This window comes from Python bivittatus, unplaced genomic scaffold (assembly GCF_059951505.1).
Source record: "Python bivittatus isolate LINGU-HERP-01145 unplaced genomic scaffold, Pbiv_v1 ctg000310_np1212, whole genome shotgun sequence".
In the NCBI taxonomy this organism is placed as follows: Eukaryota; Metazoa; Chordata; class Lepidosauria; order Squamata; family Pythonidae; genus Python; species Python bivittatus.
In genome coordinates, this window is record NW_028277054.1 from 839,806 (window position 1) to 867,228 (window position 27,423).

The 27,423-nt window shown below is 54.3% G+C and overlaps 1 protein-coding gene across 1 annotated transcript in view; it reads right to left on the reverse strand.

Moving 5' to 3' along the window:
* Positions 1-1,269: 1,269 nt before the first annotated feature.
* Positions 1,270-27,423, reverse strand: part of LRFN1 (leucine rich repeat and fibronectin type III domain containing 1) — a 44,228-nt gene continuing 18,074 nt past the window's right edge. Inside the window, exons 2-3 of the mRNA XM_088139674.1 lie at positions 6,786-8,192; positions 1,270-3,243 (exon numbers count right to left, since the gene is read on the reverse strand). Of these exons, the coding sequence (XP_087995800.1) occupies positions 2,367-3,243; positions 6,786-8,161 (2,253 nt within the window). The 5' untranslated portion in view covers positions 8,162-8,192 and the 3' untranslated portion in view covers positions 1,270-2,366. The remainder of the gene's footprint in view (positions 3,244-6,785; positions 8,193-27,423) is intronic.

Sequence of the window (27,423 nt, forward strand, 5' to 3'; positions counted from 1 at the left end):
CTATGAAGCAAGCAACACACCACCATGATTCATATTCCTTTCCCTTGAGAAAAAACAACGCTGAATATGTTTTTAAGGGGGGGGGGAGCAAAAGAGTTAAAAAAGGTCCTTGAACTTCACCCAACCGAGCATCTTTCTGCATCCTCGAAAACATAGACTGCTCAGGCTACTTCACCCACCAACAAATCTGCATTTTAAAAAAAGAATATAAATCTGACCCCAAAGGGACATATTAAATATGTACTTGAATATATATTTTAGTCATACAAAACCTGAAGGATGGCTAGGTTCTGGCCAGCCTTTTAGTCTGGGAAGAATGGATCAAGTCGTTCAGTATCGGAATGCAAAAAGATCAAATTCTTCCAGTGTTCACACAGCACCCTTAACTCATTCAGGTAAAGACCTGGCAAACACCTTTGTTTGGATCTTCTTTTGCTGAACCCGTGGTACAAACTCAGCTGGCTGGGGTCAGTTTATGTTCAGCGGAACTTAGTTAAACAAACTGCAAATGCAGACATTTAATACCCAAAGTGACCAGCTTTGCTGGTAAATGTGCAGAACAGGGCTCAGCTGTGTACAAAGCCCATATTTATTGCCTGTTGCATCGTCAACCTCTGCTTTGAGCATCCTGTAACCGACTTGAATTTTTAAATCAAGGATTACACAGAGGGTCAGAGCATTTAATCGGCAGACTAGTTGACTAAAACGTCTGGTTTGAATAACTGGGAGGTACGGTTTTAATCGGCAGGACTGCATCTTAAAGAGCAGGCTGAGTTCAGGGGTGTCGCACTCCAGAAGGGATCTGTAAGGAATGAGAGCACCCAAGGAGCACCGAGACAAGAGACGCCCTGCCTTTCTTCCCCCTCCTTCCATGAGGCAGCCATGTCAAGGGGTCAGCAATATGCAAACTGAGTTTGATCAATGCATCAGGGGTAATTACGCTCCTGAACACTGATGGATCGCCTCTACAAAGAATCATCCAATCTAGGGGATGTCCTCTTCGGTAGGTGGGTGCGTGTCTTCTACGCATCCAGAATCTGTTGGCTCCGTCACTTCAAGCGCTTAGACTATGCAAAAACACACCGTATCATTTTGCGACATTAAAATTAAAACGTTTTCCAGCCTTTTCCGCTGGAACCCTTCGGCATCCCTCGCGTGGTGGCCCCCTCTGCCTCCAAGCTGCCTGTTCCCCTCCAGGCCCACTGGGTCTGAGATCCCCGCTAGGATCTGCCCCCCCCCAGGAAAAACATAATCAGACGGGCTGCAGTTCACACACAAAAGATTTAATCACCTCCAAAAAGCAGCCGCACCCTGTGATGGAGGAACTGGGAACTGGGTGGTGCTGGGAAGAACTGGGGATGGACAAGGGGAGGGAAAGGGGGTGGGTGGGGAGACTGGTCAGACTGTGAATGGAAAGCTGGCGTTCGGGGCTTGAACACTGGGGCAGGGGGAACGACCTTTAAAAACCTCAGGATTCGGTATGGGAAGCAGGGCTGATGGGGCAAAAGTGGGTGTCCTTTAGGGGTCAAAGGGAAGTGGAAGTGGGAGACGGAAGAAGGGAAGGGGGTCCTGTTGTGCTGGGGAACGGTCTGGGAGAAGGTGCGTTTCAAAGGCTTGACGGGGAGGGCAGGTGGGCCCAGCATGATCCGCGTTTCGAGCGGGCAACTGGCGTGACGCTTGCCAAGTTCTGGGAGAACAGAGTTCAGGAAAAAGGGGAGGGGTACCACAAGAGGAAACCGGGGGGGGGGTATCCAAGAGTTCAAATGACTTTTCTGATCATGAACACGTCAAACACATATTATTTTTTTATCTAGACCAGCCAGATACAATAAATATAGTAACCGAAGAGTCTCGCCGGATCCTGGGCAGGGCATTGGGTGAGTGGGTAGAACCCCCTCCTTTACATCCCGCCACCCTAACGCCACCTGTGGTTTTTGCTTGGTTCTCTCTTGATGTAGGTTTATTCTCGCCTCCTTTTTTATTGGAACAGTGATTAATGCATAAAGAGAAATCTTTGCTTAACTTCACGTCTTCTGTGCATATGCGCCTCCCCTTGGCTTCCCCACCCCAGCCCCCCCACCTTCCAGGGCCACTGGGCATTGCAACCCCACCCCACCCCCCTTCTTGCTCACTTCCCCGCTCTAAAAACCCTCCTTGCTTTCTCTTCCTCTTGGGAGTGGCTAAGGCACCGCTGCCGAAATTCTGCAAACCAGCGGTTGTTCGGGGAAGAGGCTGGGGGATGCGCCAGACCCATCCCCGTAAGCGTTTCAGCCTGTTCTGCCATTCCTCTCCTTTCTCCCCCTCCTTCCTGGTTGCTCTGCCCCAAACTTGTTGTGCGTCTGGCAGCCCCTATTCCTCCCCCCATCTCAGACTGTGCTTTCCAGCATCCACTCCGTGCTGCTAAAAGTAACCCGTCTGTGACTCAAGGGACGCTCCTCCGAGTTCAACTGAGAGCTGGACATGTGTCTTTTTGTCCGTGCGCGGCGGGGATAGCTGTGACTCTGGAAGAGCGAGTAATCCCCATCGAAAGAATGGCGGTGGTGGTGAGTCCTGGACAGCTCACGAGGGAAAGCCCCCGACTCGCTGCTGCCCGATTTGACACGGAGCTGTAGGGCCCCCCCAGGGTCTTTGAGGAGGCACAGGGAGACGGACGAGCCGGCCCGCCTGACCTCCATCTGTCCTTCTTCAGAAGTCAAGACAGCCACTGTTTGGAGGTCAGCGGCCATCTGAGCTGCCCTCTTATCTGGCTCAGTCAAGGGGACGTCCTGCCCAGGGGGGGCATCGAACTTGGCTTCCCCACTGAACCTGGGGTCCTTGGAAGCAATCTCGTGGAGAGTTTCGTATTTGTCCTCCCCGACTTTGGAGGCCGAGTGGGGTAACGCGGTTGCGGTGGGCGGCTGGCTCCCGTTGGTCTGCGAGTAGACGTTGCTGACTCTGGCTTTCTTCTGCTCGTCTTGGCCACTGTAGACCTTGTATCGGATCATGAGGATGATGATGAAGACCAGCACCGAGGCCACGATGATGCCCCCGATGATGATGATCATGGTCCCCCCCAGGAACTGGGTGTGGAGCGAGTGGCACTGCGCGCCCTCCCCCTCAGTGGTGAATTGCACGCAACCCACCACCCGCGTCGCTGTGAGGGATGTCACACCATCGTCATACACCGCCAAGACGCACAGGTCGTACTCCCGGCCTGCTGCCAAGTCATTCACCAAGAAGGTCTTGCTGGATGAGGGAATCATCCTGTGAGGGCCAGAGAATGGGAGTGAGACCACCATGGATGAAAAGCCACAACGCGCTCTAGTCCTCAGCCTCTCCTCTCAAGTCATTGGGGAAGGAAACCGTGCGTGTTAGGTCTCCCTCCGTTGCTTCTGTTAACATCTCGTGCCAGTCTTAATCTACACCTGCCTCCCCCAAGCTGTTTGCTACAGATGTGTCTGGGTATACAGTTCCCATCCCCCCCGCCCTGTTGGAGGACACCTGGATTTCGATGACAGGAATGGGGAGGGTCTCGGCTGCTCCTGGCCATTTGGCTCTTAGCGGGTCGCCCTACTTCCTTCTGGCCCTGGGACTGGGGAGTGGACGGCTCCTCGCAAGGATTGGAAGCCTGTTTCTGAGTGTCTCATGGGGCTTCTTGAATCAGATTCACTTTTTCCCCTCTACAGTAGGCAGTCATATGCTTGGGGGCACAGGGATGGACCCCAGAAGAGACAGGGATGCAAGCCAAGCCCACTTACTGGCCTTCTCCCGTTAGGGCAGTTTCTGTGGCAAACTATTTTAGCAGAGCAGCTGTGCATTTTCCCACCTGCCTACCTGGAAGACCCTTATCTCTTGCACGAGTTCCACCATGAGGGACCTTTTCTCCTACACTGCACTAGAACCACTCCTGGCAGAAATGCCCAGCGGCTCGACAGGCCAAGATGCAAATGATCCAGGGAAAGATTTGGCCAAGAAGCAGGGGCTGGGTGAGTGGTCCGTGGCCCACGAGGATGGCCCTTCTGCCGAGCAGTCAATTAGCAGGCGGGGGGTGCAGACACAGAAGAGCAGGAGGCAATTAGCCGAGAATCACAGGACCGTGCAACCAACAGCTGCAATTTTCTGGGGGTGGGATGGGGAACACAGAACAACTTGGCTTGGGGGCAAATCACGTGGGGCAGTGTCAACGCAGAGGAAAGACAAATTGATCAGATCTTGGCAAGCGCTGGAACTATCCTGCTGGCAGCAAGAATGGCCAGCCACTGCTGACTGGGAAAGACCCCAGTGAAGCCTCACCAGGACTCAGGGCTCATTTTCTGCTGCCAGAGCAACGCCGGCTTGGAACCAGGAGGTTAATCACCCGGAGAAAACGTGCCACGTTCCTTCTTGCCCTCTGAGGCCTGCATCCAAGCTTCCCCATCGTCACAGTTGTGAGATCAGGGCTCTTCCTACCCAGTCTGAGTTGCCTTGAACCCAGCACACTGCAGCACCTCAAGGGGCTTTGCCTACACGTCAGCAGCTGCACAGGAGTGGACCATCTTTTCCTGGCGTCCTGCGCTTTTGGACACCTTGTGCAAAAAGGAGTGCAGAGATCGCCCACATCTACGCTGCAGCCTGCAGAAACGGAGTAGGGAACGCTTTCTTCGAGGGTAGAAACGGAGGCGGAAGGGGGGAGAGGGGGAAGCCTCACCTGAGGTGTTAGAGCAGCCCTGCCGGATTTGTCCGGCACCTGTCCCAAGGTCAGTGGCCAGGTGCCCCAGGAAGTGCAACAGTGGAACTCTCCCCCCAACACTGGTACTCAGAGATAGACCACCCCTGTTCACAGAGGCGCTTTTGTGCTATGACACCCAAATGCCAAATGCATTCCAACCGTTGTTCAGCACCTGGGAGCAGAGGCGAAGGAGCGTTTAGCAATTCTACCTGCTGTTTTTTTTTCTTAAAAGGAATCTGCTACTCATTCAGAGTTCACCCGGTTGTACTGGGTGCTTGGGAAACCTTAACTCAGTTTCCATGGCACAAGGGTGGCCTTGTCCACAATTGTTAGGAAGGCAAGGTCCAAACTAGGAGCATGTGCAGAGTGCCAGCTCCTGTTAAGGAGTGTGCAACCTTTTTTGCCTTGAACGATTATCACTCTAGAACAGCGTTTGTCAACCTCGGCAACTTTAAGATGCTGTGGACTAATGCTGGCTGGAGAATTCTGGGAGTTGAAGTCTACGCATCTTCAAGTTGCCAAGGTTGAGAATGCTGCCCTAGAACTGCAAAGCAGGGGTTGGAGGGTAGATGGGACTCAACTTGGAGCCCACTTCAAACAGTTGCCCAGGTACAAAACAAGATCTCATTCTGAGAAACCCAAAGCTTGAAGTTTTTTTTATCAAATATTGGGGAAGGGGGAGAAAGATCAACAAACAACCCTTTAGAAGCCCTCCCCCAGAGCACGTCCTCCCCTTTTCTTTCAGACAGCAATGGCACCATTTTTCTTACTCCTCGTTTCAGAGCTAAAAGGCTTCCACAGTGGGAAAGGAAGAAAATCCGTTCTCCACGTGCCGGTAAGCCAACCTCGTGTAGGAGGGAGAGCAGCAGAGAAGGTGTGTTGAGGTTGTGGGAACTACTGGAATCCCACGCACCAGACAACTGGCTTTTTCCAACCTTGATAGCCCACGACTTCGACCTGCAACAGCTGATGGAGTACCAGGAACACAGATTGGGCATTGCGAGAACTGGGTTCCAACATGCCAGCAGACGGCCTCTCAGGAGGATGTGCTTGATTCTGGAGATTCTCCACCCCTCCATTCTTGCTCCAGCTCAAGGCCGGCGCAGCATCCTGGGTCTCCCCCCCTGCTTGGAAAGGGACGGGCCTTTCTGGCTGCTCGGCTACCTCCCCATTTCCCCTCTTCCCTCCAGGTTCCTTCCATTCAGCATCGCACCCGTTTCTCCCACAGACGTCTGCTGAGGAGGGGCACTGGGTGGGCACCCAGTTCCCTCTTGCCCCAGAGGTGAGAGGCAGGAGGGTGCAGCTGTCACAGGAGGAGGACAACTCACACAGACACAAAGCAGGGAGCAGAAAATGCGCAGCAAATGGGGAAAAGCCATAAATACATGCCTTTGTGGGTGCCCTGCCCTTTAATGTGAGTCAATCTGCACCTGACTCATTCTGAATGGTCACTGCATCACTGTTGCATTCACACCTCTCAGATCAGAGCTAGGAGGTCTTCACCTTGCAGGTGAACCTTGAAGGCACATGCCTTGACTTTTTAAAAGGAAGAGATTCCTGGAGTGTTACGTTGATCATCAAACAACCAAATCAGTTGTTGGCCACTTTCTTGAATTGTCTTTCCCTCTTCGGACCCACAAGACTCTTTCTTGGAGTATCCCTGAACTTGGAAACTCCTGGGATTTCTCCACTTGCCCCCTCCTTCCTCCTCATAACCCTGCCTCTTCTCACATACACATGCTACTCTACCTTGCTCCTGCATTAATTCACATTCATTAGTTCTACACGTGCAATCACATTTGTTCCCATCCTATCCCTTTACGCCTCTTCCCATGTCTCTTTATCTCCCACCTGAGACTACAAACAGAAACTCATTTCTCCTCTTTGTGACTCAGACGGCAGGACTGATATTTACCTAGAAGACATGCAAAACTGCATATCCAAAGAGCTAGGAATGTTTGGGTCCCACCCTAACGTGGGCACTGTCAAACCTCAGGAGCCGTGAGATATTAAACCAGGGGCCTTGCAGGCTGCAATCACAGAGTTGCATGCAGAACCAAATGACCTATTTACTGTAAGGCTGATTCTTCTCGCTCACCTGTAGACCAAAGAGTCATCCAAGGAACTGTTATACTGGATCTGGTACATACGAATGCCAGGGATGTGCCGTTCCGAGGGCCAATGGATGACCACGGAAGTGGACGTTAGGTCAGCGGCTATAATCTTTCTGTCTTGGTGATTCTTGGTTTCGTTGGTGCCCGATTTGGCAGAGGTGGTGATGTCGGACGAGCCAGGATCAGGTTCTTTCATGTGGCCAGTGTTGTTAACTAACAAGGGCAGAGGTACAATACAGATTTCTACAGGGGCGGTGGCCTCTCCTGCAGCATTGGAGGCGATACAGGTGAAGACACCATTGTCCTTTAAGGTAGTAATGAAGATGTCCAATGTGCCATTGTCATAGATGGTTGCACGGGTGGTATTGTGAATTAACTTGCCATCAGGTGCAATCCAATGGATGGAAGGTTCTGGGTCACCCACTGCTTTGCATTTGAGGCTCACACCTTGGCCTTCCATGATGAACGCCTTGCTGGAATACTGGCGGGTGATGAGTGGAGGTTCACAGATAAACTCCTCTTCGGGGATCGACCAAAAATACTTATCCATCAAATGTTCTGGGGAGGCACAGGTTTCCAGATCATCCTCCCGCGTGAGTCTCCGGAGCCAGAGAAGCTCACAGTTGCAGTGCAGTGGGTTGCCCCCAAAGCTGATGGTCAAGGTGGAAGGGTGAGTCCCACGGACATTGGCCAGCACTTGAGCCCTCAAGAAGAGGTTGTCTGGGGGCAGCTTCTGTAGCCGGTTAGATGTCATGTCTAACCGTACCAGCTTCTGGAGCTGGGAGAAAGTGCCCTCAGCAATATGGTCAATGAGGTTGTGGTCTAGAGTGAGCGTGTTGAGACTCACCATCTGGCCAATGGCCTCCCACGGCAAGGCCTCCAAGTTGTTATAGGAGAGGTCCAGGTCTTCCACGGTGGAGAGGAACTCATCAAAACACGAAGGCTCAATGAGACTGATCTGATTGTTCCCCAGGATGAGGTGACGGAGGTTGCCCAGGCCCCGGAAGTGCTCGTTCTTCAGGACAGCCAAACGATTACTGTTCATGTGCAAGGCCCGTAAGGCACGCAGGTCAGCGAAGGCGTAGGGCAGGATCTGGCTGATCGTGTTCCGGGAGAGGGTGAGGTGCACCAAGTTGGTCATGTTGGAGAAGTCCTTCCGGCGAATGACGGTGATGAAGTTGTCCGTCAGGCGCAGCTCCACCGTGCGCCGGTCAATGGTTGGTGGCACGAACAGGAGGCCCGTCTTGGCACATAGCATGGTCAACGTTGGGGAGATGTTCTGGCAGATGCAGCGGCCGGGGCAGTGCTGAGCTTTCGCCATGGTGCCAAGCATCAGAAGAGGCAAGAAAAGCTTTTCCATGATACTGGCACGCTCCGTACCTGGGGAGGCCCTGGGGATGAAATTAACAGCAAGAGATAAAAAATGTGGCTGGACTGCATCTCTCCCCCTTACTCTCGCCAGGCTACATTTCTCAGAGCTTCCCGGGGCTGTCCTAAACCCAAATGATTTGGGATAAAATGAGAGCTAGCTGTCCCGAGCCCTAATTTTAGGGAATGCGCTGCTACCCACGAGAACTCAAGAGCACCAGAAGGCTTTAAAAGGGGCCTCGACACGTCCATGGAGGAAGGGGAAATCTATCCGCAGCTTTATGAAAAAGGCAGCACGTCTCTGAACTGTCAGTTGCTGGAGAGCAACAGTGGCGCCCGAACACACTAATCACATCATGGCTTCGTATCCTGGTCTGTTTCACAGCACACGTTTGGATGATGGCAGGCCTCCCGCCAACCGCCAGCCCCATTTTAGCTTGGCCTGTGTGGTGGATGAACAAGCCTTGAAATGGGCGATGTCCAGACGTTCATCCCCAGCTGACAACCGAGAAGCCGCTGGAACAGTCGCGACAGTGTCAGAGGCCACCTGATTGGGATCCATACCTGGAATTAACTTCAGGAAAGCAGGTGCCTTCCTGTTGATTATCACTCAGAAATCAACCAAGGGCTATTTTGTTAAAAAAAGAAAAATCTGACACAATCAAGTGATATTTTCAAAAACAGTTGCCTTTGCACAAGCGATGGATGAAGGCACTAAATATCAGGCATTTTAGCAGCAGGATTTTTATGCAACAGCACGTTTTATGGGCTTTAAAAAGGACTTGCTTCTTCTCTGTTTTGGGGGGCTGATTTTTCTAAATTCCCCACGTATCGCTAATGAAGAAACTTGCACTGTTTTAGAAGGAGAGATCCAGGGGCTCTCGTATGAGGTGTTTTCAAAGTTGATGATGGAAAGAAAAAACAAAGCGAGGGTAATTGTTATGTTTCTTTAACAATGCTTAGAGGACAAAAAAGCCCTCTCAAGACAGCTTATCATGTTCATAAAATATCGATAATGAAGCGAAAGTGCTATTAACAACTTAATAACTAATAAAAGACAAAGAATGCCTAAATCAAGCCAAGCTTTTCAGTCCAAAACATATATTTTTCACTAAGTGGCCCCATAAAATCTTGAGGAGAGGGCTGCTGAGAGTCGACACCCTTTCAAATTCATTTTGAAAGATTATAAAGACGGGGCAACTCTTTTTTCTAAAGGCACAAACGGGACAGATGAAGCTCTGCCCCTTTTGACACCCACCACACATTTTAAAAGGGAGAGCAGCTTTGAACAGTTGCAGCTGTGCAATCTTGGTGTCTTCACTCTCTCTCTCTCTCACACACACACACACACGCGCGCGCAGATGCCCCAGGTCACAGCTCAGTCAAACACTATTCCAGGAAGACCAACCGTGCTCGGGACCACCTGAGTTTCCCCCGTTATTGCTACGAACCTCTCTGTTCTCCTGACTGGTGCATTTTTGGAGTTGCATTATCAGCACATCTGTGTTCTTCCAGAACACCAATTTGCTCCTGGGGCTTCAGAGCAGTGTTTCTCAGCCGTGGCAGCTTGAAGATGTATGGACTTCCACTCCCAGAATTCCCCAGCCAGCATGGAATCCATACATCTTCAAGCTGCCAGGGCTGAGAAACGCTGCTTTAGAAGATCCAGATTAGTTTCAGAGCAACACGGAGGATGCCTGACTTCACTTCAGCCGAATCCCAAATCCATCATCTGAACTGCTTATCCAAGGTTGGCTGTAGACAGATGCTTACCTCGGACGCACAGAGAACGCCCGTTACCCAGGCTAGAAGGAATGATTCATGGGGTGGCGGGTGAGGGAAGCGAGGAATCCCCAACTGCAGGACTACTAACCCACAAGGACGACACTTTCCAGAGAGGCTCGCCGAGATGTGCAGAACATGCAATTCCCACAAATTTGCCGGCTGAGCTCCTGCTGATGTCACGGAACATTCTCAGAAGATCGAGAAAGGAACCAGTGTCGGCAGACAGCGCGCTTTTTGGCACGAAGCAAAACAGATTACGCTGGGTATTTTGTCACTGAGCTCTCTGTGTGCCTCTGTGCACAGGTTGAGGAAAGCCGCGTAGCCCCCTCCCGCCCGCCCTCCCATTCGCTCCGCCATTGTCTCCAGCATTTCCTCCTCCTCCTCCTGGGTTCACCGATGGTGGGCTGTATCAAAGAACACCAATTTCACATCCCTCTCGAGATCCTTTCTGCAAGAAGGCGCTTCAAAGGTGCTTTGCGAGGGGATGGTGGAGAACCAAGTGGCAGGCTGCAAACAGATGCCCCCAGGAGCCCCCTGCAACCAGAGGGAAGTGTGCGCGATGGCGCGGCTACTTAAGAGGTGCATGCCAGAATGCATTGCAACACTGCATCCTGAGCTCAAAGAAAGTCCCGTTTTTTTCAGCTGCACCCAAGGGCTAAATGAAGGTAATGGTGCAGCCCCCCATGGGCACATTCACCAGGAACTCGCTCCAGGCAAGTTGCATTATGCAGAAAGGCAACGTCCTGGCCTGGCAGCACAACACGTCGCTTTTCCACAGGGGGGACCAGCTAAGCAGTCAGCAGCACTGCAGGGTGTGGGTGTGGGGGGCTGCTTAGGACAGCAGAATTCCCGGGGAGGGGTCATCAGCTCCCTTTTCCTCATTCCAGAGAACCCAACGAAGCAAAAGTCTTTTCCCTCTCTTACTTCCGCTCAGACGAGCGGAATTGGAAAACCCTTCCGAGGAACATGGGCTCCCTGAAATTAGATCGGCCCAGGAGATGAGAAGATGGGATGGCAATTTTCTTCCCCACTGTAGCAAGATCATTTGAGCCCACCGTCAAGATAATCAGCTCCTGGAAAGCTGCAACCTGTGCACCTTTTGCGAGGGTTTGCAAGAGAGGTTTGTTGCCCGCAGTCCGCCGTGCAAGGGCGGGTGTGGAGAAGGCGGTGTTTCAAGGGGACGGAGGCACCTCTGGGTCTACAGAGATGCAAGATGGCCCCTCTCAGCTCATCTGCAGGGGCCTGTTGCCTTCCACAACCTGCACCCTGCCAGGTAGGTTGATTAATGTAACTGGAATCAGCTCTGCTGTCAATCCACAGTCGCTCTGGCCCATCCTGCCTTCTTTTTGGACCTGATGGCCCTTCCGCAGAAAAACCCCATGCATTCTCAGTCTGAAAGATCTGGACAGAACTTCACATGATGCTAAAGAAGATGATACAGTATACTTCCTTTTCGGTAAGGGATTTCTCTTGCCTCCTTCCTGAATTTTTGGCTAGAGCTGGTGGGGAGCTGAGCCCCAGATAGAGGCAGGCTTTCCTCCCACACGTTGCTCTCCTTTGCGCCTCAGCTCCAGAGCACAACCAGGTCCCCTGTCTGTTGACCTTCACCATGAATTGCTTTATGGACATCCAGCTGCAGCTGCTGACTCCATTCTCCAGGTAGCCTTGGAGCTCCCCCCCCACCAAGAGCAGATGGGAGGCTGGGTGGGCTGGTGGGAGCCATGCCAGGGGTGTGTGGGGAACATCCTTTGGATGGTTTCCAGAGTGCTCTGCCTGGAACCTTCTGGAGCCAAGGAGTGGGCTCTTGACATGCGCAACGGGGTCTCAGAATCTGGAGAGAAGCAGGTGGGCCTGTCCTTCACTCCCAAGTGGGGTGTTGTTTTGACCACAACTGGGAGAATAACCAGGTGGAGAGAGGATGGTGGGGAAGGTGGCTTCTCCTGCACACAGCCTGCCTTTTTTCTCAGTGCCAAGAGCCTAGTCCTGATTAGGCTGAAAGTTCATGTCCTCTTTTCCTGCTCATTACGTTCCCCCTCTATCTCCTCCTTCTATCAGAGGAAGCAATGCACGGGGTGGGTGCACATGTGTGTCTTGCATCAAAAAGTTGCTTGCCAGCCTGTCTTTTCGCAACCCTCCCAATCAGAGATCCAGAGGGAAGTTAATCAGGTGGAAAAGGCAGAAAGTTCAGTTGTGCCATTTTTCTGGTCCAGCAAAGCAACATGTGGATTCTTAGATGCAGACTGCTCTTTGGTGGCGGGGAAATGGGATCTGCATTTGGACTATTTGCACGAGAAGTTGAGCTGCAGAAAGTTCAGTGACTGGGGCATCCTGGGGGGCGGGTAAAAAAGGCAAAGCAAAGCAGGTGGCAGCCACAACCCAAGTGCCCAATCAAAACCCAGCATGCATGGAAAGAGAGGGGAGCTTTGGTTCCTGCTTTGTGGCTGCCATCTTGACTTTTTTGACTCTCTGACTTCTGTTCAGTAAAGCTGGAGGACTGGCCCAAAACCCATGAGGATTTCAAGTGCTGGATAAACTGCATAGATAATAAACCAAGAAACAAAACTCTGCAATTCACAGGACACCACTATCACCACGAGCCGGGCTGCATCTCAGCCTGCCCGCTGCTGGCTGAGAATTACGGAGCTGATGCAAGCCACTCCGGGAAAGGCCACTCTGGAGGCCCCTTTTATCCCCGTGGGGCTTATGTACATGGTGCCTGTGCTGCTGCAGTCAAGGCTGACTCCGAGAGGCTTACGTACGCGATTTGCGTAGATCGAATTAAAAAGCGCAAAGCCTAAAGCAGGATAACGGGATAATCGAAGGCACGGTGCCCGAGACAAGTAAGACTCTGCATTCGTTAGGCTCCGGATTAGAGGAGGGGGCAGCGCACCCCATCCCCCCCCCGAGGCCTGCTGAAAAAGCCAGGGGCTGCATCCCAGCGGGGAGGGGTCTATTCCAAAGAGGGGGCAGCAAAATGGAAAAGGCTGGTGGTGCACAAGGTCCTGCTGGGGGTGGGGTGAGAGAAAGACCTGGGGGGGGCTATCCTCGACTTCAAGGCCCCCCAGCCCTGGAAGGTTCCTATATCAGCCGGCTTCCAGGAAGTGGAATCCGAGGTTCGCTCGGGCTCCTCTCATTAGCAGCCCTCGTTAGCAGCAGTGGGTTGACTGAGCGACAGCAATTACTGGGCAGAAGCTGAGGAGAAGATAACAGCAAGACTCATTTAAAAGACCCACAGGAAGCAGCAGGGGAAAAGGAAGCAAGCGGGCACCAAGAGCTGCTAGTGAGAAAGCGACTTCCCAGGGACCCTTTCAGGGCACCCGGGAGCGCAGCTGGCCGCCCCACCTTCCAGCCAAAGGGACTTCTGGGGACAGGGAGGGGAGCCGCACCCAAGTCAGGCCCTTCTTCCCACCACGGGCGGGCTTCCCGGCACCGCTTTCTTGTTCCCCAAGGGGAGCCGGCTGGCCCTGAACCTGCGCCAGGCCCCAACACCTGCAGGTCCAGCCTTTCCGGACCCAAGACAAGTCCATCAGAAATGCCCGGGCAGGAACGGGCAGCAGGGCTGTGGAATGAGCAGGCCAGCCTTCAGGAGACTCAGCACCAGGGGGAACAGCCCCACCAGTCTCGGAGGACTGAGCCTGGCCCCTGCGTCGTGCCAAGCCCCGGGGGGCTGTCCTTCCCATCCTTTTGCCACTGTTCTGCCCATAGGGGCATCATCTCCCCAGGACCGCTGTGCCCCCCTCTGCCGCCTGTGTCCTGCCAATGTGAATAAAACCCCCAATTCCTTCCACAAGGACAGTCTGCTTTTCTGGGAAGGCAGAGGGATTCTGACCAAGGGAGCTCCCCAGTTCTGGGACAACCCTCAGCCGCCCGAATATCCATCGTGCGCATGAAACAGAGCACCAGACCCCCTCCCTCCCCCTCCTCGGCATGCTGGATCATACAGGATGCCTTTTGACTGCCAACTTTAGGGACCGATGGACTCCAACCAGGTGACTTGGCGTGCGACTTTCCACCCAGCTCTATTCTTTTCCTTCTATAAGTGAAGGGAATAAAAACTTCAGAAAGAAAAGGGTTGGGAGCACTGATTACCTGGGGAAATGACTACCCTCTAAAGGAGGCCCCACGGTTGATTGAGCGAGCAGGTAATCAGGAGGGAAAAAACGGTCGGCGTTCCTAGCAGTTAAGGATTGGGGGACGGGGAGGGAATGAGCAAGGCGATTTGCACACTGTCATTCCTGTGCTATCCCTGGAAAGGTATGATTTTGGAAGAGCATCTTTTTGCAAACCTATGGTGGACTTAGAAAAGTTGCTACTCAGGGATTCATGGTCATCCCTAACTTTGTGGGGGCGTTAATTCATTTTTTTTTAAAAGTCCCAGGTGATTTCAGGACAAGCAAGCGATGGCCAAAAGCTGGAAGGACCGAAGGGGGGATGCTGAGGCCGAGGCCGCCTGCTTCTCTGCGGCAGAGGATGGGGTAAAGCCCCATCATTGTGGGCAGGGGCCTTTGCCAACCTTGTGCCCACCAGCCCGCATGGCGATTCTTTCCTGTCTGTCAGCAAAAATAAAATCCAATCAGGAAGCAGGGGGACCCCAATTCTGGGCAACATGTGCTGGCTGAACAGCCAGGCAAGCGAAAAGCCCAGCCTGTCACTGCTGCTGAAGACGCTGACAGTCGCAACAGGCACAGAAACTTTCCAACTGGCACCCCGTGCAGCTGCCATGGCCCAGATGTGGAAGGAAGGAAGGAAGGAAGGAAGGAAGGAAGGAAGGAAGGAAGGAAGGAAGGAAGGAAGGAAGGAAGGAAGGAAGGAAGGAAGGAAGGAAGGAAGGAAGGAAGGAAGGAAGGAAGTCATAAGCACCAATGGTGTGAACAATGCCGAGTGGGTGCCAGACGGGGCTAGGAGATCAGATGCACCCTCCAAGCCTTCAAACTGGTAACAATTAGCACTTCAAGCTTTATTTAGACTGAATATTCCTAAGAGCTCCAGGACCTCTGCTCAGCCTCATAAAGATAGCAAGCCATGTCAAACCATGGTTTGGCAGGAGAGAGCGACTCCCAGTTTTCAATTTCGGCTTGGAGAGAAATCATAACTCTTGTCTGCTGGTTCGGGTGTATTAAGAGCTTCTTTCTTTCCCCCACAAACCAGAACATCAGGAGTGGGACCCATTAGAGGGCGCAACAGAATTTCAGGTTACACGAAAACCTCCCAAGGCCAGAATCCTCGGAAAAGGCTGTTGCTGCACTACAGCAGCAATCATGATTGCTCATATTCCCAGCTTTGCAACCCATCCTTGGAAGTCAGGTTGTAAAACCTCCATCCCGACTTTCTTGTACTCAAGGGAAGACGTGGCGGTTAGGTGGCCCGGCAGGTGGGGAGGGGAGGGGGGCAAACCCAACGAGCTGAACACGGAGCCAAGCAATTGGGAAGGTGGCCAGGAGAAACTTCAGCAACCTTCTGCCCGCCACGCGTGCTGAATTCCAGCTCCCATCAGCCAGTCTTAAAGTTCCGAACTGTTCTGATGAGATACCAATACTGTAAGCCTCGACATGGGGCCCTTGCCCGTCTGCCGGGGCTCTTCCCACCTCTGGCCAGCAGCCTGAGACCGACCAGCTGGAGGATGGAAAGAAGGCCGGCCAAGCACACGAGCCGGCCCACGCGCCCCCAGGCCTCGGAGCTGGGTTTATTCCTCCCTGAGCCACGGAGCACGAGCCTGCGTGGTGTGCTCCCTTCGGAGTTAACGGAGTAGACCTTCCTTTGCTTATCTAAGATGGAAGTCAGCTGTTCGGAGAAGCCTGAAGCCTGTCTCTGAAGGTACCCATGTTGGGAGCTCCTGCGTGGCTTTGCCCTGTTCTTGGCCCCACGGATTAAGCCTTGTCTGGCAGCTTCTTCGGAGGGGCCACGCTTTCTTCCCCAAGTTACTTTTCACTTGGTTGGGCTCCTCAGCCAGCAGCTCTCCAGAGCGTCTCCCATCCTCTCTTTTCAACAACGTCTGCCGTATGTCTGAGTGTCTCTCGGCATCATTTGCACGCCTTGCAATTGGACACAATTTCTCTCTCCTTGTCTCTGAACAATCTCTATCTTCTTAAAGGGAAGGCAGGAGGAGGGGGAGACTCGGGCACCGACTCTGCAGAGAAAGAGATGCAAAATGCTTCCAGGTTTAAGTCTGCCCAGCAACTGGGCAGGGAGAGGCAGTGCGGCGATGCTGTGGAAGGGAGAAAGGTCAGGGTTGGGGTCCAGGCCTTGGGCTTGGGCTTGAATGGTGGGGGCTGGCAGGCAAAGCAGAGGCAGGGAGGCTGCCCAGGTACCTGGCGTCAGCAACAAGACTGGGGTGGCAGCATCGGCGGCAGGGAACGGACTAAATTTGCTTGTGCTGCATTCAGTGAAAAGGAACCTGGAGGAGGAAGAGCACAGCCCAATGAGGGTTCAGATCCCAGAGGGAGCAGGCAGGTTCGTTGCCCAATTCTGGAAAGAACAAAAATCAGCATCCCAAGAATTATAGTAACCTTTCGATTTAATGGACTAATAGTGGGGGAAGGGTGTCTGCTAAAACCAAATGTCTGTTAAATCTGAATGGGATGTTATGCATGGGTATTTTATGCATTTTGCATATATAGAGGGACATACCGGGTAGAGACAGATTTGTGTGTTGCATGTGAAGTCCCCTAGTGGGTCTATGAAATCGAGGGTTTACTGCATTGCCCAATCAGAAGGGAGCCATCCTCATCCTCTCTTCTGCAGCAAGCCGACCCCCTGATTTTGGGGCTGGAGGCTCTTCGATTCAGCTGCAAATCTGGACTGGGCTTTCCATCTCCTGATGGGGAAAGGAAATCTAAGCATCTCCAAGCATTCCTGGGTCAGAAAGATGCTGTGCTTTTCTTCACATACAGTGGCATAAATGCTCAGCAGTTGCCTCTCCTTGTTGTCCATTGTGGTGCCGGGCTGAAACTCGGCTCAATTTGAGGGTGCAGCAGGTCGCCTGGTCTGGAAGGCGCTCAGGAGACACATCGAGATGCTCCAGGAACCAGGGGCAGAGCTGGGGGGCCACCCTCCGAGCAGAGAATCTGGTTCAGCTGAGCAATGGGGGGCTGGGAAGCCCACCCTCTTGCTGAGATGGGGAGGGGCAACCTGCACAGCTCCCCCCGCTTTAGCCACACCTATACCCCTCCCCCATAGCTGCCATCAAACTGCCATTCAAGATGCAGATTTGCAGCGTGCCACGTGTTGTGAAGGGGATGGAGACAGAAACAGGTGGCGGAGGCTGCAGGAACTCTCTTGCATCTCAGTTTATCCCTCAATATCCTCTCACGCCCTTCCCAAGGTCATGTATCTCATCGGAATGACTCAGAAGTAACAGAGCAGGTGCCCGCTTGGCTCACCTGCACAGCTCTGCTGGTGGAACTGGCCACTGAGCTCCCATCTGCAAGGGCCAAGGGCAGCGAGCAAAGGATACCCTCGCCCGCCAAGGAGAGGTCACGGTAGATCAGCAGGTCCTCCAGCTGGACCAAATCCCAGTGGGCCTGCTGGCCGTGGATGATGGGAGCTGTATATAAACAGGGAGCAAAACCCACCCGCCCTCGCACTGATGGGGTGACCTAGTCGGGTCATGAAAGGTCTGCAAACAGCTCAGAGAGCACCAAGGACTCTTGGGTCAGGCCAGGGACAGCTGACCTAGTGGCCATGGACCACTAGGGAATGGCCAGCTTCTGATCCTTTCCCAAATCAAGAGGAGAAGATCGCGCTGCCCACGTGTCTGAACACTCCTGGCCACATTCCTCCCTGCTGCTTGGGGGGCCACTCTCATGTTCCCTGCTCGCAGGCCCGACTTTTCTGTGGGTGCAGCCTCTTCCCATGCTCCCCCCACCCCCTTTTCTGCAGCTCTTTTCAGCTGTGGCAGCTGCCTGTCACCTGGGAGCAGCCCGGCTGCTGCTGACATCACGGAGATCTTCCGGGGCCCGGCACCTCCTGGGCAGGGGCCAGACGCGCCACACGCCAGGAGGGTCCAGCAACATCCAGCCAACAGGATCGAACCCTCCCAGCAGCTAATCCACTTCGTACCCCCCCCCCCGGATTCGTCAGGCGCAGCCACTGGCCGCTCCATCGTTTCCATGTTATATTATTTATCTACTTCAAGTATTTTTACGCCTCCAGGTTCTCTGGGTAATTTACAGCAAAAGCAGCAGAACGAGTTAAAAATATACCCATTAAAAGAGATTAAAGCAGCCCCAGAGACAGTGGCAAAGATCAAACAAACAAAAACACGTTGAAAAGCTGTGCTGCTTCCCCCCCCACCCCCAAAAATGAGTTCAATCTGGTCTCAAAAGAGCCTCAAGGTAAATGCCAGGCAGGGCCTCCATGCGGACAAGGCTGGAAGAGGCCACGTTCAGCAGCCGGCACGCTCGCTGGCAGTCTGAGGCAGGCAGGCAGGTAGGCAGGCAGACGAGGCCACGCTTTGCACAAGCCATGCTGATCCCTCGCTTGTGGGGCCTGCTCACTTATTCCAGCTTTGTGGCACGCCCAAAAAAGGGGTGGGGCTTCTGTCGCACAATCATGGGCACCATCTTGGCTTTGCTGCACCCCCGTACCTCCTCTTTGCCACCCATTTCTCAAGGAATACAGGCAAACATCCCAGTGGCATTTTCAATTCTCCCTCAAACCAGGGAAGCGAAAACAGGCAGCCGAAAAGCTCCCTCTCGGGAGACCCGGCTCCCTTGCAAACGCAGCTGGCAGGCCAGCCCTTCTCCTTGCCGGCCCCTGGCAGCAGTTGACTTGACCCTTGAACCCTTGTTCACAAATGCCATTTCCTGCTGGGCTGTTCTGTTTTTCAGAGGCTGCCAGAAACCCTCCAGGTCGCCCTGGACATCAGCCTGCCCGCGTCCCCTCCGCGCTGCAAAAAGGAGAGCCGCGCACAGGTCCTGCCACGTCCCTCCCCTGCCTCACCAGGGCTTCCACAAGCGATTGGCCCTTATCTTCGGTGGAGGTCCTATTGCTACCTCCCAGGACGCCCACAAGGAGGAGACCAAGAGCCTCTGTACGCCACGCTGGGGCCAGCCGAGTGACTTGGTTCACACGTCACACTTCAGCCGTGGCTTTCCAAACACGCTTCATCTGATTCACCACAACTGGCAGGGCTCCTGCAACGTCCCTGAGCCATTAGCCCCGGCTTACAAACTATGGTGGCCAGATTGCTCAGCGCACAGGTAGAGAACGCCAGCTTCCAAGGATCAAGGAAGGAGGACGTTCCTGTGCTCAGGGAGGCCAGGCAGCAGCGCTCCTTTAGGGTAAAACACACACCCAGGGATGCAGTGCAGTTTCTCGCCCCTCCCTTTCGCAAATAAATAAATAACACACCAAAAAGAGCTGCTAAAAATCTCTAAATATAACTTTTCTCCTCAGAGACTTGCAAGAAGGAAGGTTGCTGCTTGGCAAAGGAGCCTCTAGCAAAATGAGATCAGGCTCCCGGGAGGCCAAGATCCGGCAAAGGGGGAGGGGGCCCGACCCACCGAGGGTCTGCAAATCCAGGGGCCCTACAGACACCTCTCTTGCCTTGTCCCACTCGACTTGGTGAATTCCTTTCAGAGTCGCTTAGGGAGAAACGAGAGATGACATGAAACACCAGCCTGCCGCCAAACTTTCCAGACATCCTTAGAAAATAAAAATGATTGGCGGGGGCGGGGGGAGCTGCAACGCCTGGCCCGTCCGGAAGGCTGCCCGCCCAGAAGAGAAGAGCCAAGGGAAGATGGCTGGGGGGAATGTCTTGGGGTTTACCGTCCAGCCAGCGAGGGCTTTGGACTGGCTGCATCTGTCACGGCAGCCCTTTGGGGAAGGGGCCTACTAGGGCCTTTCAAACCGCCCCCCCCCCGGTGCCCAAAGGCTTCCCTGCCCTGCTCTTCTCGGATCCTGAGGTCCGGAGCAGTGGCCTGGGGCAGCAAACCTGCCAAATTCCAATGCCCATCATCCTTGACAGCCACGCGGCTGGACGAGATGGGAATTGTAACCCAGCCCCCTGGAAGGTGCAGGCTTTCTGTCACTTCGGGATGATGCGATGAAGATGCCAGAAGGAAGTCACTGGCGTGGTCTGTACAACGGCACTTCTATTCACCGAGCTACTGTAGATGTTTATACTTTGCTGTTGTTGTGCCAAGGCCGGGGGGGGGTGGGGTGGAATCAGGACTTGAGAGCCCTTCAGAGTCCTTTCAGGCAAGGCAGCTGGGTGGGCTTCCAAAATAGCCCCCCCACCAGATCAGCCCCGATCTTGCCCTGCTCATGCAGGGAGTGAGTCAGTTGCTGGGAACAGCTGACTCAGTCAGTCGTGCCACACTAACACCAAAGGGCTTCAGGTGTCCCTTTCACTGCGCTCAGATCAATGCCAAGCTGCTGCCTGTGTGCCTTCATCGAGTGAGCAAGGCCCCTTCCACGAGTGGGGCGGCCTTGCTCCGAGGCTGGGGCCACTGGCTGGCGCACCAGACAGGGCCCCCGCCTGGGTTCAGGGGCCCAGCAGCTCCCTGCTCCTCCAGAGAAGAGCTGCGAGGTCTGCTGCCCATTGCTGGAGGCTCTGGGCTCCTCTTCCAGCTGCACCCCAGAAATTGAGGTGCTCCAGGGTCTCGGAGCCTCCCCGTCCTTCCCAACAGATCTGAGGAGCGGGCCAACCTCTTTCCTGCACCATGGCCATTCTCGTCTTTCGGCCCAAATGAACAGTGAGGCAAAATGAAGGTGGGCAGCATTGATTTGTGCCCTTCCATTAGCCAGCTGGGGGGTGGGCATGCTGGCTGACTCGGGGCCCTTAGGAGCCGGAAATTGAGGACACTCCTAGGAAGATGCAATCGCAAGGGTTGGGGGACCAGAGTGAAAAAGAGAAGGAAGGTGCCGGGAAGGGGCCCTTCTGGGTCACTTGCTTCCTCTGTAAACCGTGCCCCAATTTGGTTCAATGTTTGTGCAAATTTATCACTACAGTGAAACTAAGACATCAAAAACACCAACTGCAGGAACCATTCCTTAGTGAATGTGCTAGGAGGATCTGGCAGGCATGTCCAGTGGGAGAGAACCCCACAGTTTGAAGAAAAGTGGGGTACCATCACTAGCCCCTTCCATGACCGCCGTGTCCAGCAATTCCAGTCGCAAGTCATCATATTAAAAGGCCACCAGGATGACCTCTCCCCACTACGGCTGTGCAGACGCCCCTCAACGCTGCCCGTTGGGCCTTGACGGAACAGGGGCAGGCGAAGTCAGGATCGCTGCCCACGGTCAAGCGATCAGAACGACGAGGTTTCCCTGGGCCATTCCTCTACTTAATGTGAGCAGCCGGCACACACTTTCATCTCTCCTTCCCAGCCCCCCCCCCCCATTAGAGAGTCTGGAAAACGTTTTCTGGGCCCTCGGCCCTTGGGGAGCTGTAAGCCAGCCCAGCCTCTGGGCTCAGCTTTTTCGACTCTTTCCTGAATCCTGCCTGTCTTTCTTATCCCTCATTTCTCCTAGGTAGGACGACCTGGACTAGCAATACCAGCAGAAACCTCTTATAACAGGAGAAGGACCCCCAAGCCCCAAACTCTCTCTCTCTTGCTCCTTCTCCTCTTCTTTCCACCCCCCTCCATCGCTGGAGTCGCCTGGCCCAGCCCTGATTCCCTCCTCACTTGCCAGCTTTTCGTCTCTGAGCCCTCTTGCAGCACCCAGCCAGGGTGACCTCTGGGTTGTCCACTGCGTTGCACCTGCAGCGCAGCCCCAAGAAGGCTGCTGGACTTGCAGGAGCTGATCCAATCTCCTTCCAGCAGATTGCCTTCCTGGGCTTCGGAAACCCGGCCTTTTGGATCCCCGAAGCAGCCCGGCCGAGATCAGAACTTCTGCGCAGAAGCCGCAAAGAAAAAGTAGCTGCCCCCCCCCCCCACTTTTGGTCTGCAAGCCAGAAACGTTTCTGTATTAATTTCTCCATCCCCAAATGAAATGGAAAGAAAAGGTGCTCCCCCTTGGCACGTGTGTGTGTCTCTCTCTGTGAATGCTACATTTCTCTCCCCGTTTGCTTTGGCAGAACACTTCCAAAATTCTGACTTTCTGCAGCAAGAGCCTCTGTTTTTCTCCTACCTGCTCCTACAGCTGAACAACAGATAAAGGGAATCACTTATTGAAAACGTCTCCTAGGTCCTCTGCCAATCTCTGAACTCCGTGCCTTTCTCTCTTTGAATAACGTACTAAATTATCATTGATAATTGCGGCTTCTTGGATCGCTTTGTACGTCCACTTTAAACATTCTTTGTGCTACAGTCCCCATAAATTGTCAACTGCTTATTATCTGACTGGCCGGCTATCTGGAACGGGAGCAACGCTGACCTCCTTCCCATCTGCATCCTTGTGTCTTCAACCCTCTTCTCTATGGAGGAGCTAAAGCCACGGCTTCTCCAGGCCGAATGACACCCCCCAAGAACGTCAGAAAACGAGGGAAGCAGCCGCCAAATTGATGCCAAGGCTTTTCTTTGGCGAGTCTGAAGAACCGAATTTTGACAACGCTTTCCAGTACCTGACCTGGAAGGAAGGTCCTAAACCGTCCCATCGTTCCTTGGCTATATTTTAAGTATTTACCCGTCTTTCAGCCAATTTTAGTAACAGCCTGCAGGTTCAGAACCCAGCGATGTAATCTGTAATTGCGGAAGAAAAGAAAGCAACGGCCAGTTAAGGCACCGGGGTCTGTCCAGATCCTGCACTTGTCTCCAAGCACATCTACCTGTTCTGCTGTTTCCCGTGCTCTCCGTCCAAACCGCTATCGTTCGGCAGTCCAGCCGCCTTCGCGACTGATCTCCGGCTTAGGGCGCGTTTAAAGGCGGCGGCTCTTATCCTGAGGGGCCACATGCTAAGATCTCTCTAAGATCCCCTGCCCTGCGTTTGCTGCACGGTACTGTTAATTTCATCTGAATTTGCTTCACCAGCGTAGATTGCCAACCGTGCATATCCCGCCTTTAGGACGCTACGTCAACAAAGCGGATCGCCAACAGATACCCAAAGAGCAAAAACAATACGGAGGCTGCGAAGAGCCAACTGGCGTTCAGCAGCAGAGAGGGGAGTTCTACAAGCGGGACCACAGCTGTTGTAAGCCCAACCACGTGTTCCTTTGCCAACTGGCCTCCATATGCTTGTGGCACGTCAGTTGTTCCAAAAGGGTGGCGGAGGTGGAAACCTCCGTTTTTCAAAACTCTGGGGCCCGGGCTCCTAGAAGCGGGCTCAAGTCCCCACAGGCGATCCAATAATAGCTGCTGACTAAAGCAGAAGAAACGTGCGCCCCAAAAGCACCGAGAGGGCAGGCTAGGACAGGAGGGGGAACCTGCGGCCCTCTGAGTATCAGTCAACTGCAACTCCCATCATCCCTGACAAGAAAACCTTTCTCTGCTTTCGGAATCTGAGCATTTCAGGAGGGCCCTAGACCTTCCACTGCTCCCACACATCTTCCCCATTCCTGCAAGGCTTGCTGTTGCGATTGCAGGGCAAAGAGCGGCTTTGCAGAGGCCCCCAGCTTCCTGAATCACTCACACGTTACTACAGCTAGTATACCTATGGTAGGAGAAGATCAGAGTCCACTGTCCCCCGGATTCCCCTCTGCTCCGGCTCAGCCCCCACCATACCCGGTGCGGGAGGCGGCCAGGCTTCCTCGCCACCCCACAGCCGGGAATGGCCTGCTCTCCCCTTCTGCCTGCCTGTCTCGATGGCAGCTCTACCAGGGAAGAGCGCGCAATCGATCGCAGCTCTGCTCATGGCTGCTGCAGGCGTGCAGCCAAGGAACATGCCGTGATAATGCGGGTGTCTGGCGCGCCCATCCGGCACATAGCAAGCCGTCTGGGCAGAGCAACTGCGGAGAGAGGGGCTGGGGGAAGTGGGGGGGGAGAGGGGAGAGGTTCATCCCAGGCAGAGGCCCTGGCACTGGCTGCACGGGCAAAGCAACCGCTCTTGCGAGCCGAAGCACTTCAACCCCCGGAGGCCCCCAGGAAGCAAAGCGCAGGTGCGAAACATCAAAGGCCGGCAGCGACATCTCCGCACCCTGCGAATACCCAGCTGATGGTCAGGCCCCGCACAAGATCAACCACCAGATGCCAGTGGATTACTGAACACTATCGAAGGCCCAATCGCGGATTCCCACGTCCAATAACGCAAGTGCGCAGCCGGCAATGGATTTTTGCAGGTGTCTGGCATCCAGAGACGCTCGGGAGACCCGAAGGGTCAGAGCCCGTCCTGGGGCCCCTTCTTGAGCAGGGGGGTCGGTTCCCAGCGTGGGAAGGAGAGCCACCTGGCGCCAGCAGGACGGTGGGCCGGACTCGCCAGCAGAGGCTGTCTTTGAAAGGGGGCCGCCCAGAGACTGGGTCCTGGCGCTGCTCCTGAAGCAGTCTGTGCCACCAGAGAAGGGGGCCCGAATCCAGCAGTGCCCTCGGTCCAAAGGCAGTCTTCTCCAAGCGGGTGCCCTCTGACTCCCCTTCCTGGCAGCCCCGAGCAAGGGAGACCCTGTCTCAGCCAGGAGGTCTCTGGGGCAGCCGTGTGCGCAACCTGGGTGCTGCCACGGCGATCGCACGGCACCTTCAGCAAAGAACGGGCTGGGCCTCGTCTGATTCCGTCAGGCCCTCCCCGCAGCGCCAAAGCGCAAGTGCCATGAAAGCGCCTCTCCCCAAAAGGCAACATGGGGTCAGTTCCTCCTCTCTTTCAGGGGTAATTCTGATCTACTTCCACAGCCAGCTTCGCCAGGTGGATCTCGGAGTCCTAAAGCCAAAGGTCTGAAGGCCTCCGACGGAGGAAGAGTTCTGTCTGCTCCACGCCCTGCCCCGTCCCTTCTGGCTCACCCAACCAGGCTGCTGGGCGAGTGTGGCCCTGCCTCTGGTCCAGCCTGACAAAGACGCAGCCTTTGCATCTGCCGCAAAATCGGCTGGGGGGTCTCGGTGCCTACCTTGCCCCTCCCGCCTTCATTTTATTATTTCTTTTCCAGGAAACCTCCCCATCGCGTATCTTCCATGGGCTTATTCCCATCCGTGTCCTGACTGCAAGTCACGATCCTTGGCCCATCAGCTGCGGGGAGGGACCACCTCTGGCTGGCTGTTCTCTGCTCGCACTGCTTATCTGGGCCACCTGCTGCTTAGATTTATGCTCTGCTCCGCCGCTCCGTCTCCTGCCCTTCAGCTACACTCGGGCGAAGGAAGGCTATCTCGCTGCCCGCATTTCTGGCCGGGGACGGCCACTTCCATGCCAGCCCTGAGAAGCTGATAGAGGACGCGTGCTGGGCTTATCAGGGAAACTCAGAGCCCGCCGCTGTGCCACGCTCCAGTGGAGATTTATCCACTGCATCCGGCTGCCGGAGGCCAAAAACGGCCCTGGTCGCTTCGAGGGGGCCAAAGGGGCCCCTCCGACTTGGCGGGCCTGCTCCGGCTGCAGCGTGAGGGCCCTCGGGACGAGGGAGAGCACCCGCCGGTTGCACTGGGGCAGCCTCTGGCCTGGTCTCCCGCGGGGGCTCTGCCCAAGAGAGGGTGCAAAGCTTTGCTCCTTTCGTGGGTTTCATTCCGTAATTACTCTGGGTAAGTATTCAAAGCTGGCCAGATCACAACTCTACAAAAGCACTTGACGTAATTGCCGGGCAGGAAGCCCTGCCCTCGCTGAGTCGGCTGCCGGGCCAACCCTTTGGAGTACAAGTGTAAGGGGAGCAGCAGCGTCAAGGAACCTTTTCCGTCCCTTGCTCTCCTTTGGCTGCTGGCTGGGGAATTCTGGGAGCTGAAGTCCACCCATCTTAGAGTTTGAAAAGCACAGGAAGATGCCTTCCTTCCCACTGGTCCAGAAGAGAAGCTGAATCCCAAGACCGCCTTGCCGAGGCAACAGAAGGGCCACCCAGGGCGTGGGCACCTGACGCCTCCCTTGGTTTCCGGACTAACATTCCTGCTGGCTACAGCAGACTGACCAGCCGGAGGATACTAGACTCGGCATCAGCAGGTAGCCCAAGAAAATCCTGCTTTAAACATGCTTCTTCGCCACAAAATATATCCTTGCACAGGGGCAGGTAATGCCTTTGGAAGACCCCTCCAGAAGGCAAGAGACGGTTGAAGAAGGTCTGCTGTCACGGTCCTTCCAGATCTTGAACAACTCCTTCAGGGGTCTCCGCAAGGCGACGTCAAGAAAATCGAGAAGCCCACCCAAGAGCGCCACATAAAACCCACATGGAGCTCTGGGCGTGCTGTTGCATCGGCCATCTTTTTGACCACCCCTGGACTCCATGTTCCGGGTCCAAAGAAATGATGACGGCCAGGATGTGTGAGAGAGACGCCTGTGCACACAAACTAGGCAAAAAAGTGTTCCTCGGAGCAGAATTTGGATTGCCCCCAGCCTGAATTTTAATTCCACAGTAATGAGTGCCTTTATCAAGTGTCACCTCCCAGGCTCCAAGCACCCGAGCTCTCAGGAATCGGGGCCTCCTCCAGGCTTCCCCTTCCCCTTCATTGCCCAAAACCTGTCCTGACCCCAAAGAATATCAGCGCTGCTTTTCCACCTGCTTCACGGGGCACGTCCTGCCCTCGAGCAACTTTTCATCTCCCAGCTCCCAAGCTACCCAAAGGAGTCAAAAACATGCTCCCTTCTTTCCCCTTCTCCAGACTTCTCTGGGTTCTCCTTTTCTGGAGGCAGGAAAGCTTCTCCGTTACAATATAGATCGTTTTCCCTCCTGAACCCAGAAAGGTCTCTTCATTCCTCCCCCCCCCCCCGGTTTTCGTTCCCCACCAGCATCATTGCTGGCTTTCGTAAACTGTCTGGAGCTCAGCTTCAAGGCTTGCGCGTGAGGAAAGATCACCTTGCAAGATATTAGATCCCAGCTATTTAGCCGTTCAGCTTCTGCGGCAGTTTCTCAGCACTGCTTTATTAGGGCCTCCCCCAACAAGCTTTGCATTAGGCCCTGGTCCTAATCCAATAACGGAACATAATGCCTCCAATATTTAAGCTCCCGTGTGACGGGATGAATTGCCCCGAGATGAGAAGATCCAACCGAAGCAGCACAACGCAGCAATCGAGGAAACAGAGGCGGGCCCAGTTTCAGGCTGGATTTGTCCCAAAAGGTCAGCGCCCCCTCCTCTTCCCGGGCGCGCCCTACAAAACTCCTTGATGGAACAACAATACCTGACACAATTAAGCTGAGAGAGGGGTTGCAACTGGAGCCCTAGAGAGTGTTTTTAGCCAAAAAGAGAGAGAGAGAGAGAGAGAGAGAATATATCTCTTCCCATGCACCTTTCCTAACTGCGCTGCCTTGGATCGACGCCCTTGCAGCCACCTGCCCTTTGATGCTTCCTCTCCCTTCTCCAACTGCCCACTTCCTTGATGCCGCTAGTAACATCAGCCCCTTTCCCTGGCTCCCTTCCCCGCCCTTGGCAGAAACGGGGCAGGATGGCTGGTGGGCTGGGGCAAGCCCACTCCATCCGAGGCCCTCTCCCTCTCGGTCGCTGCAGAGGCTGGCCGAGCCAAGAGGGCAACTTG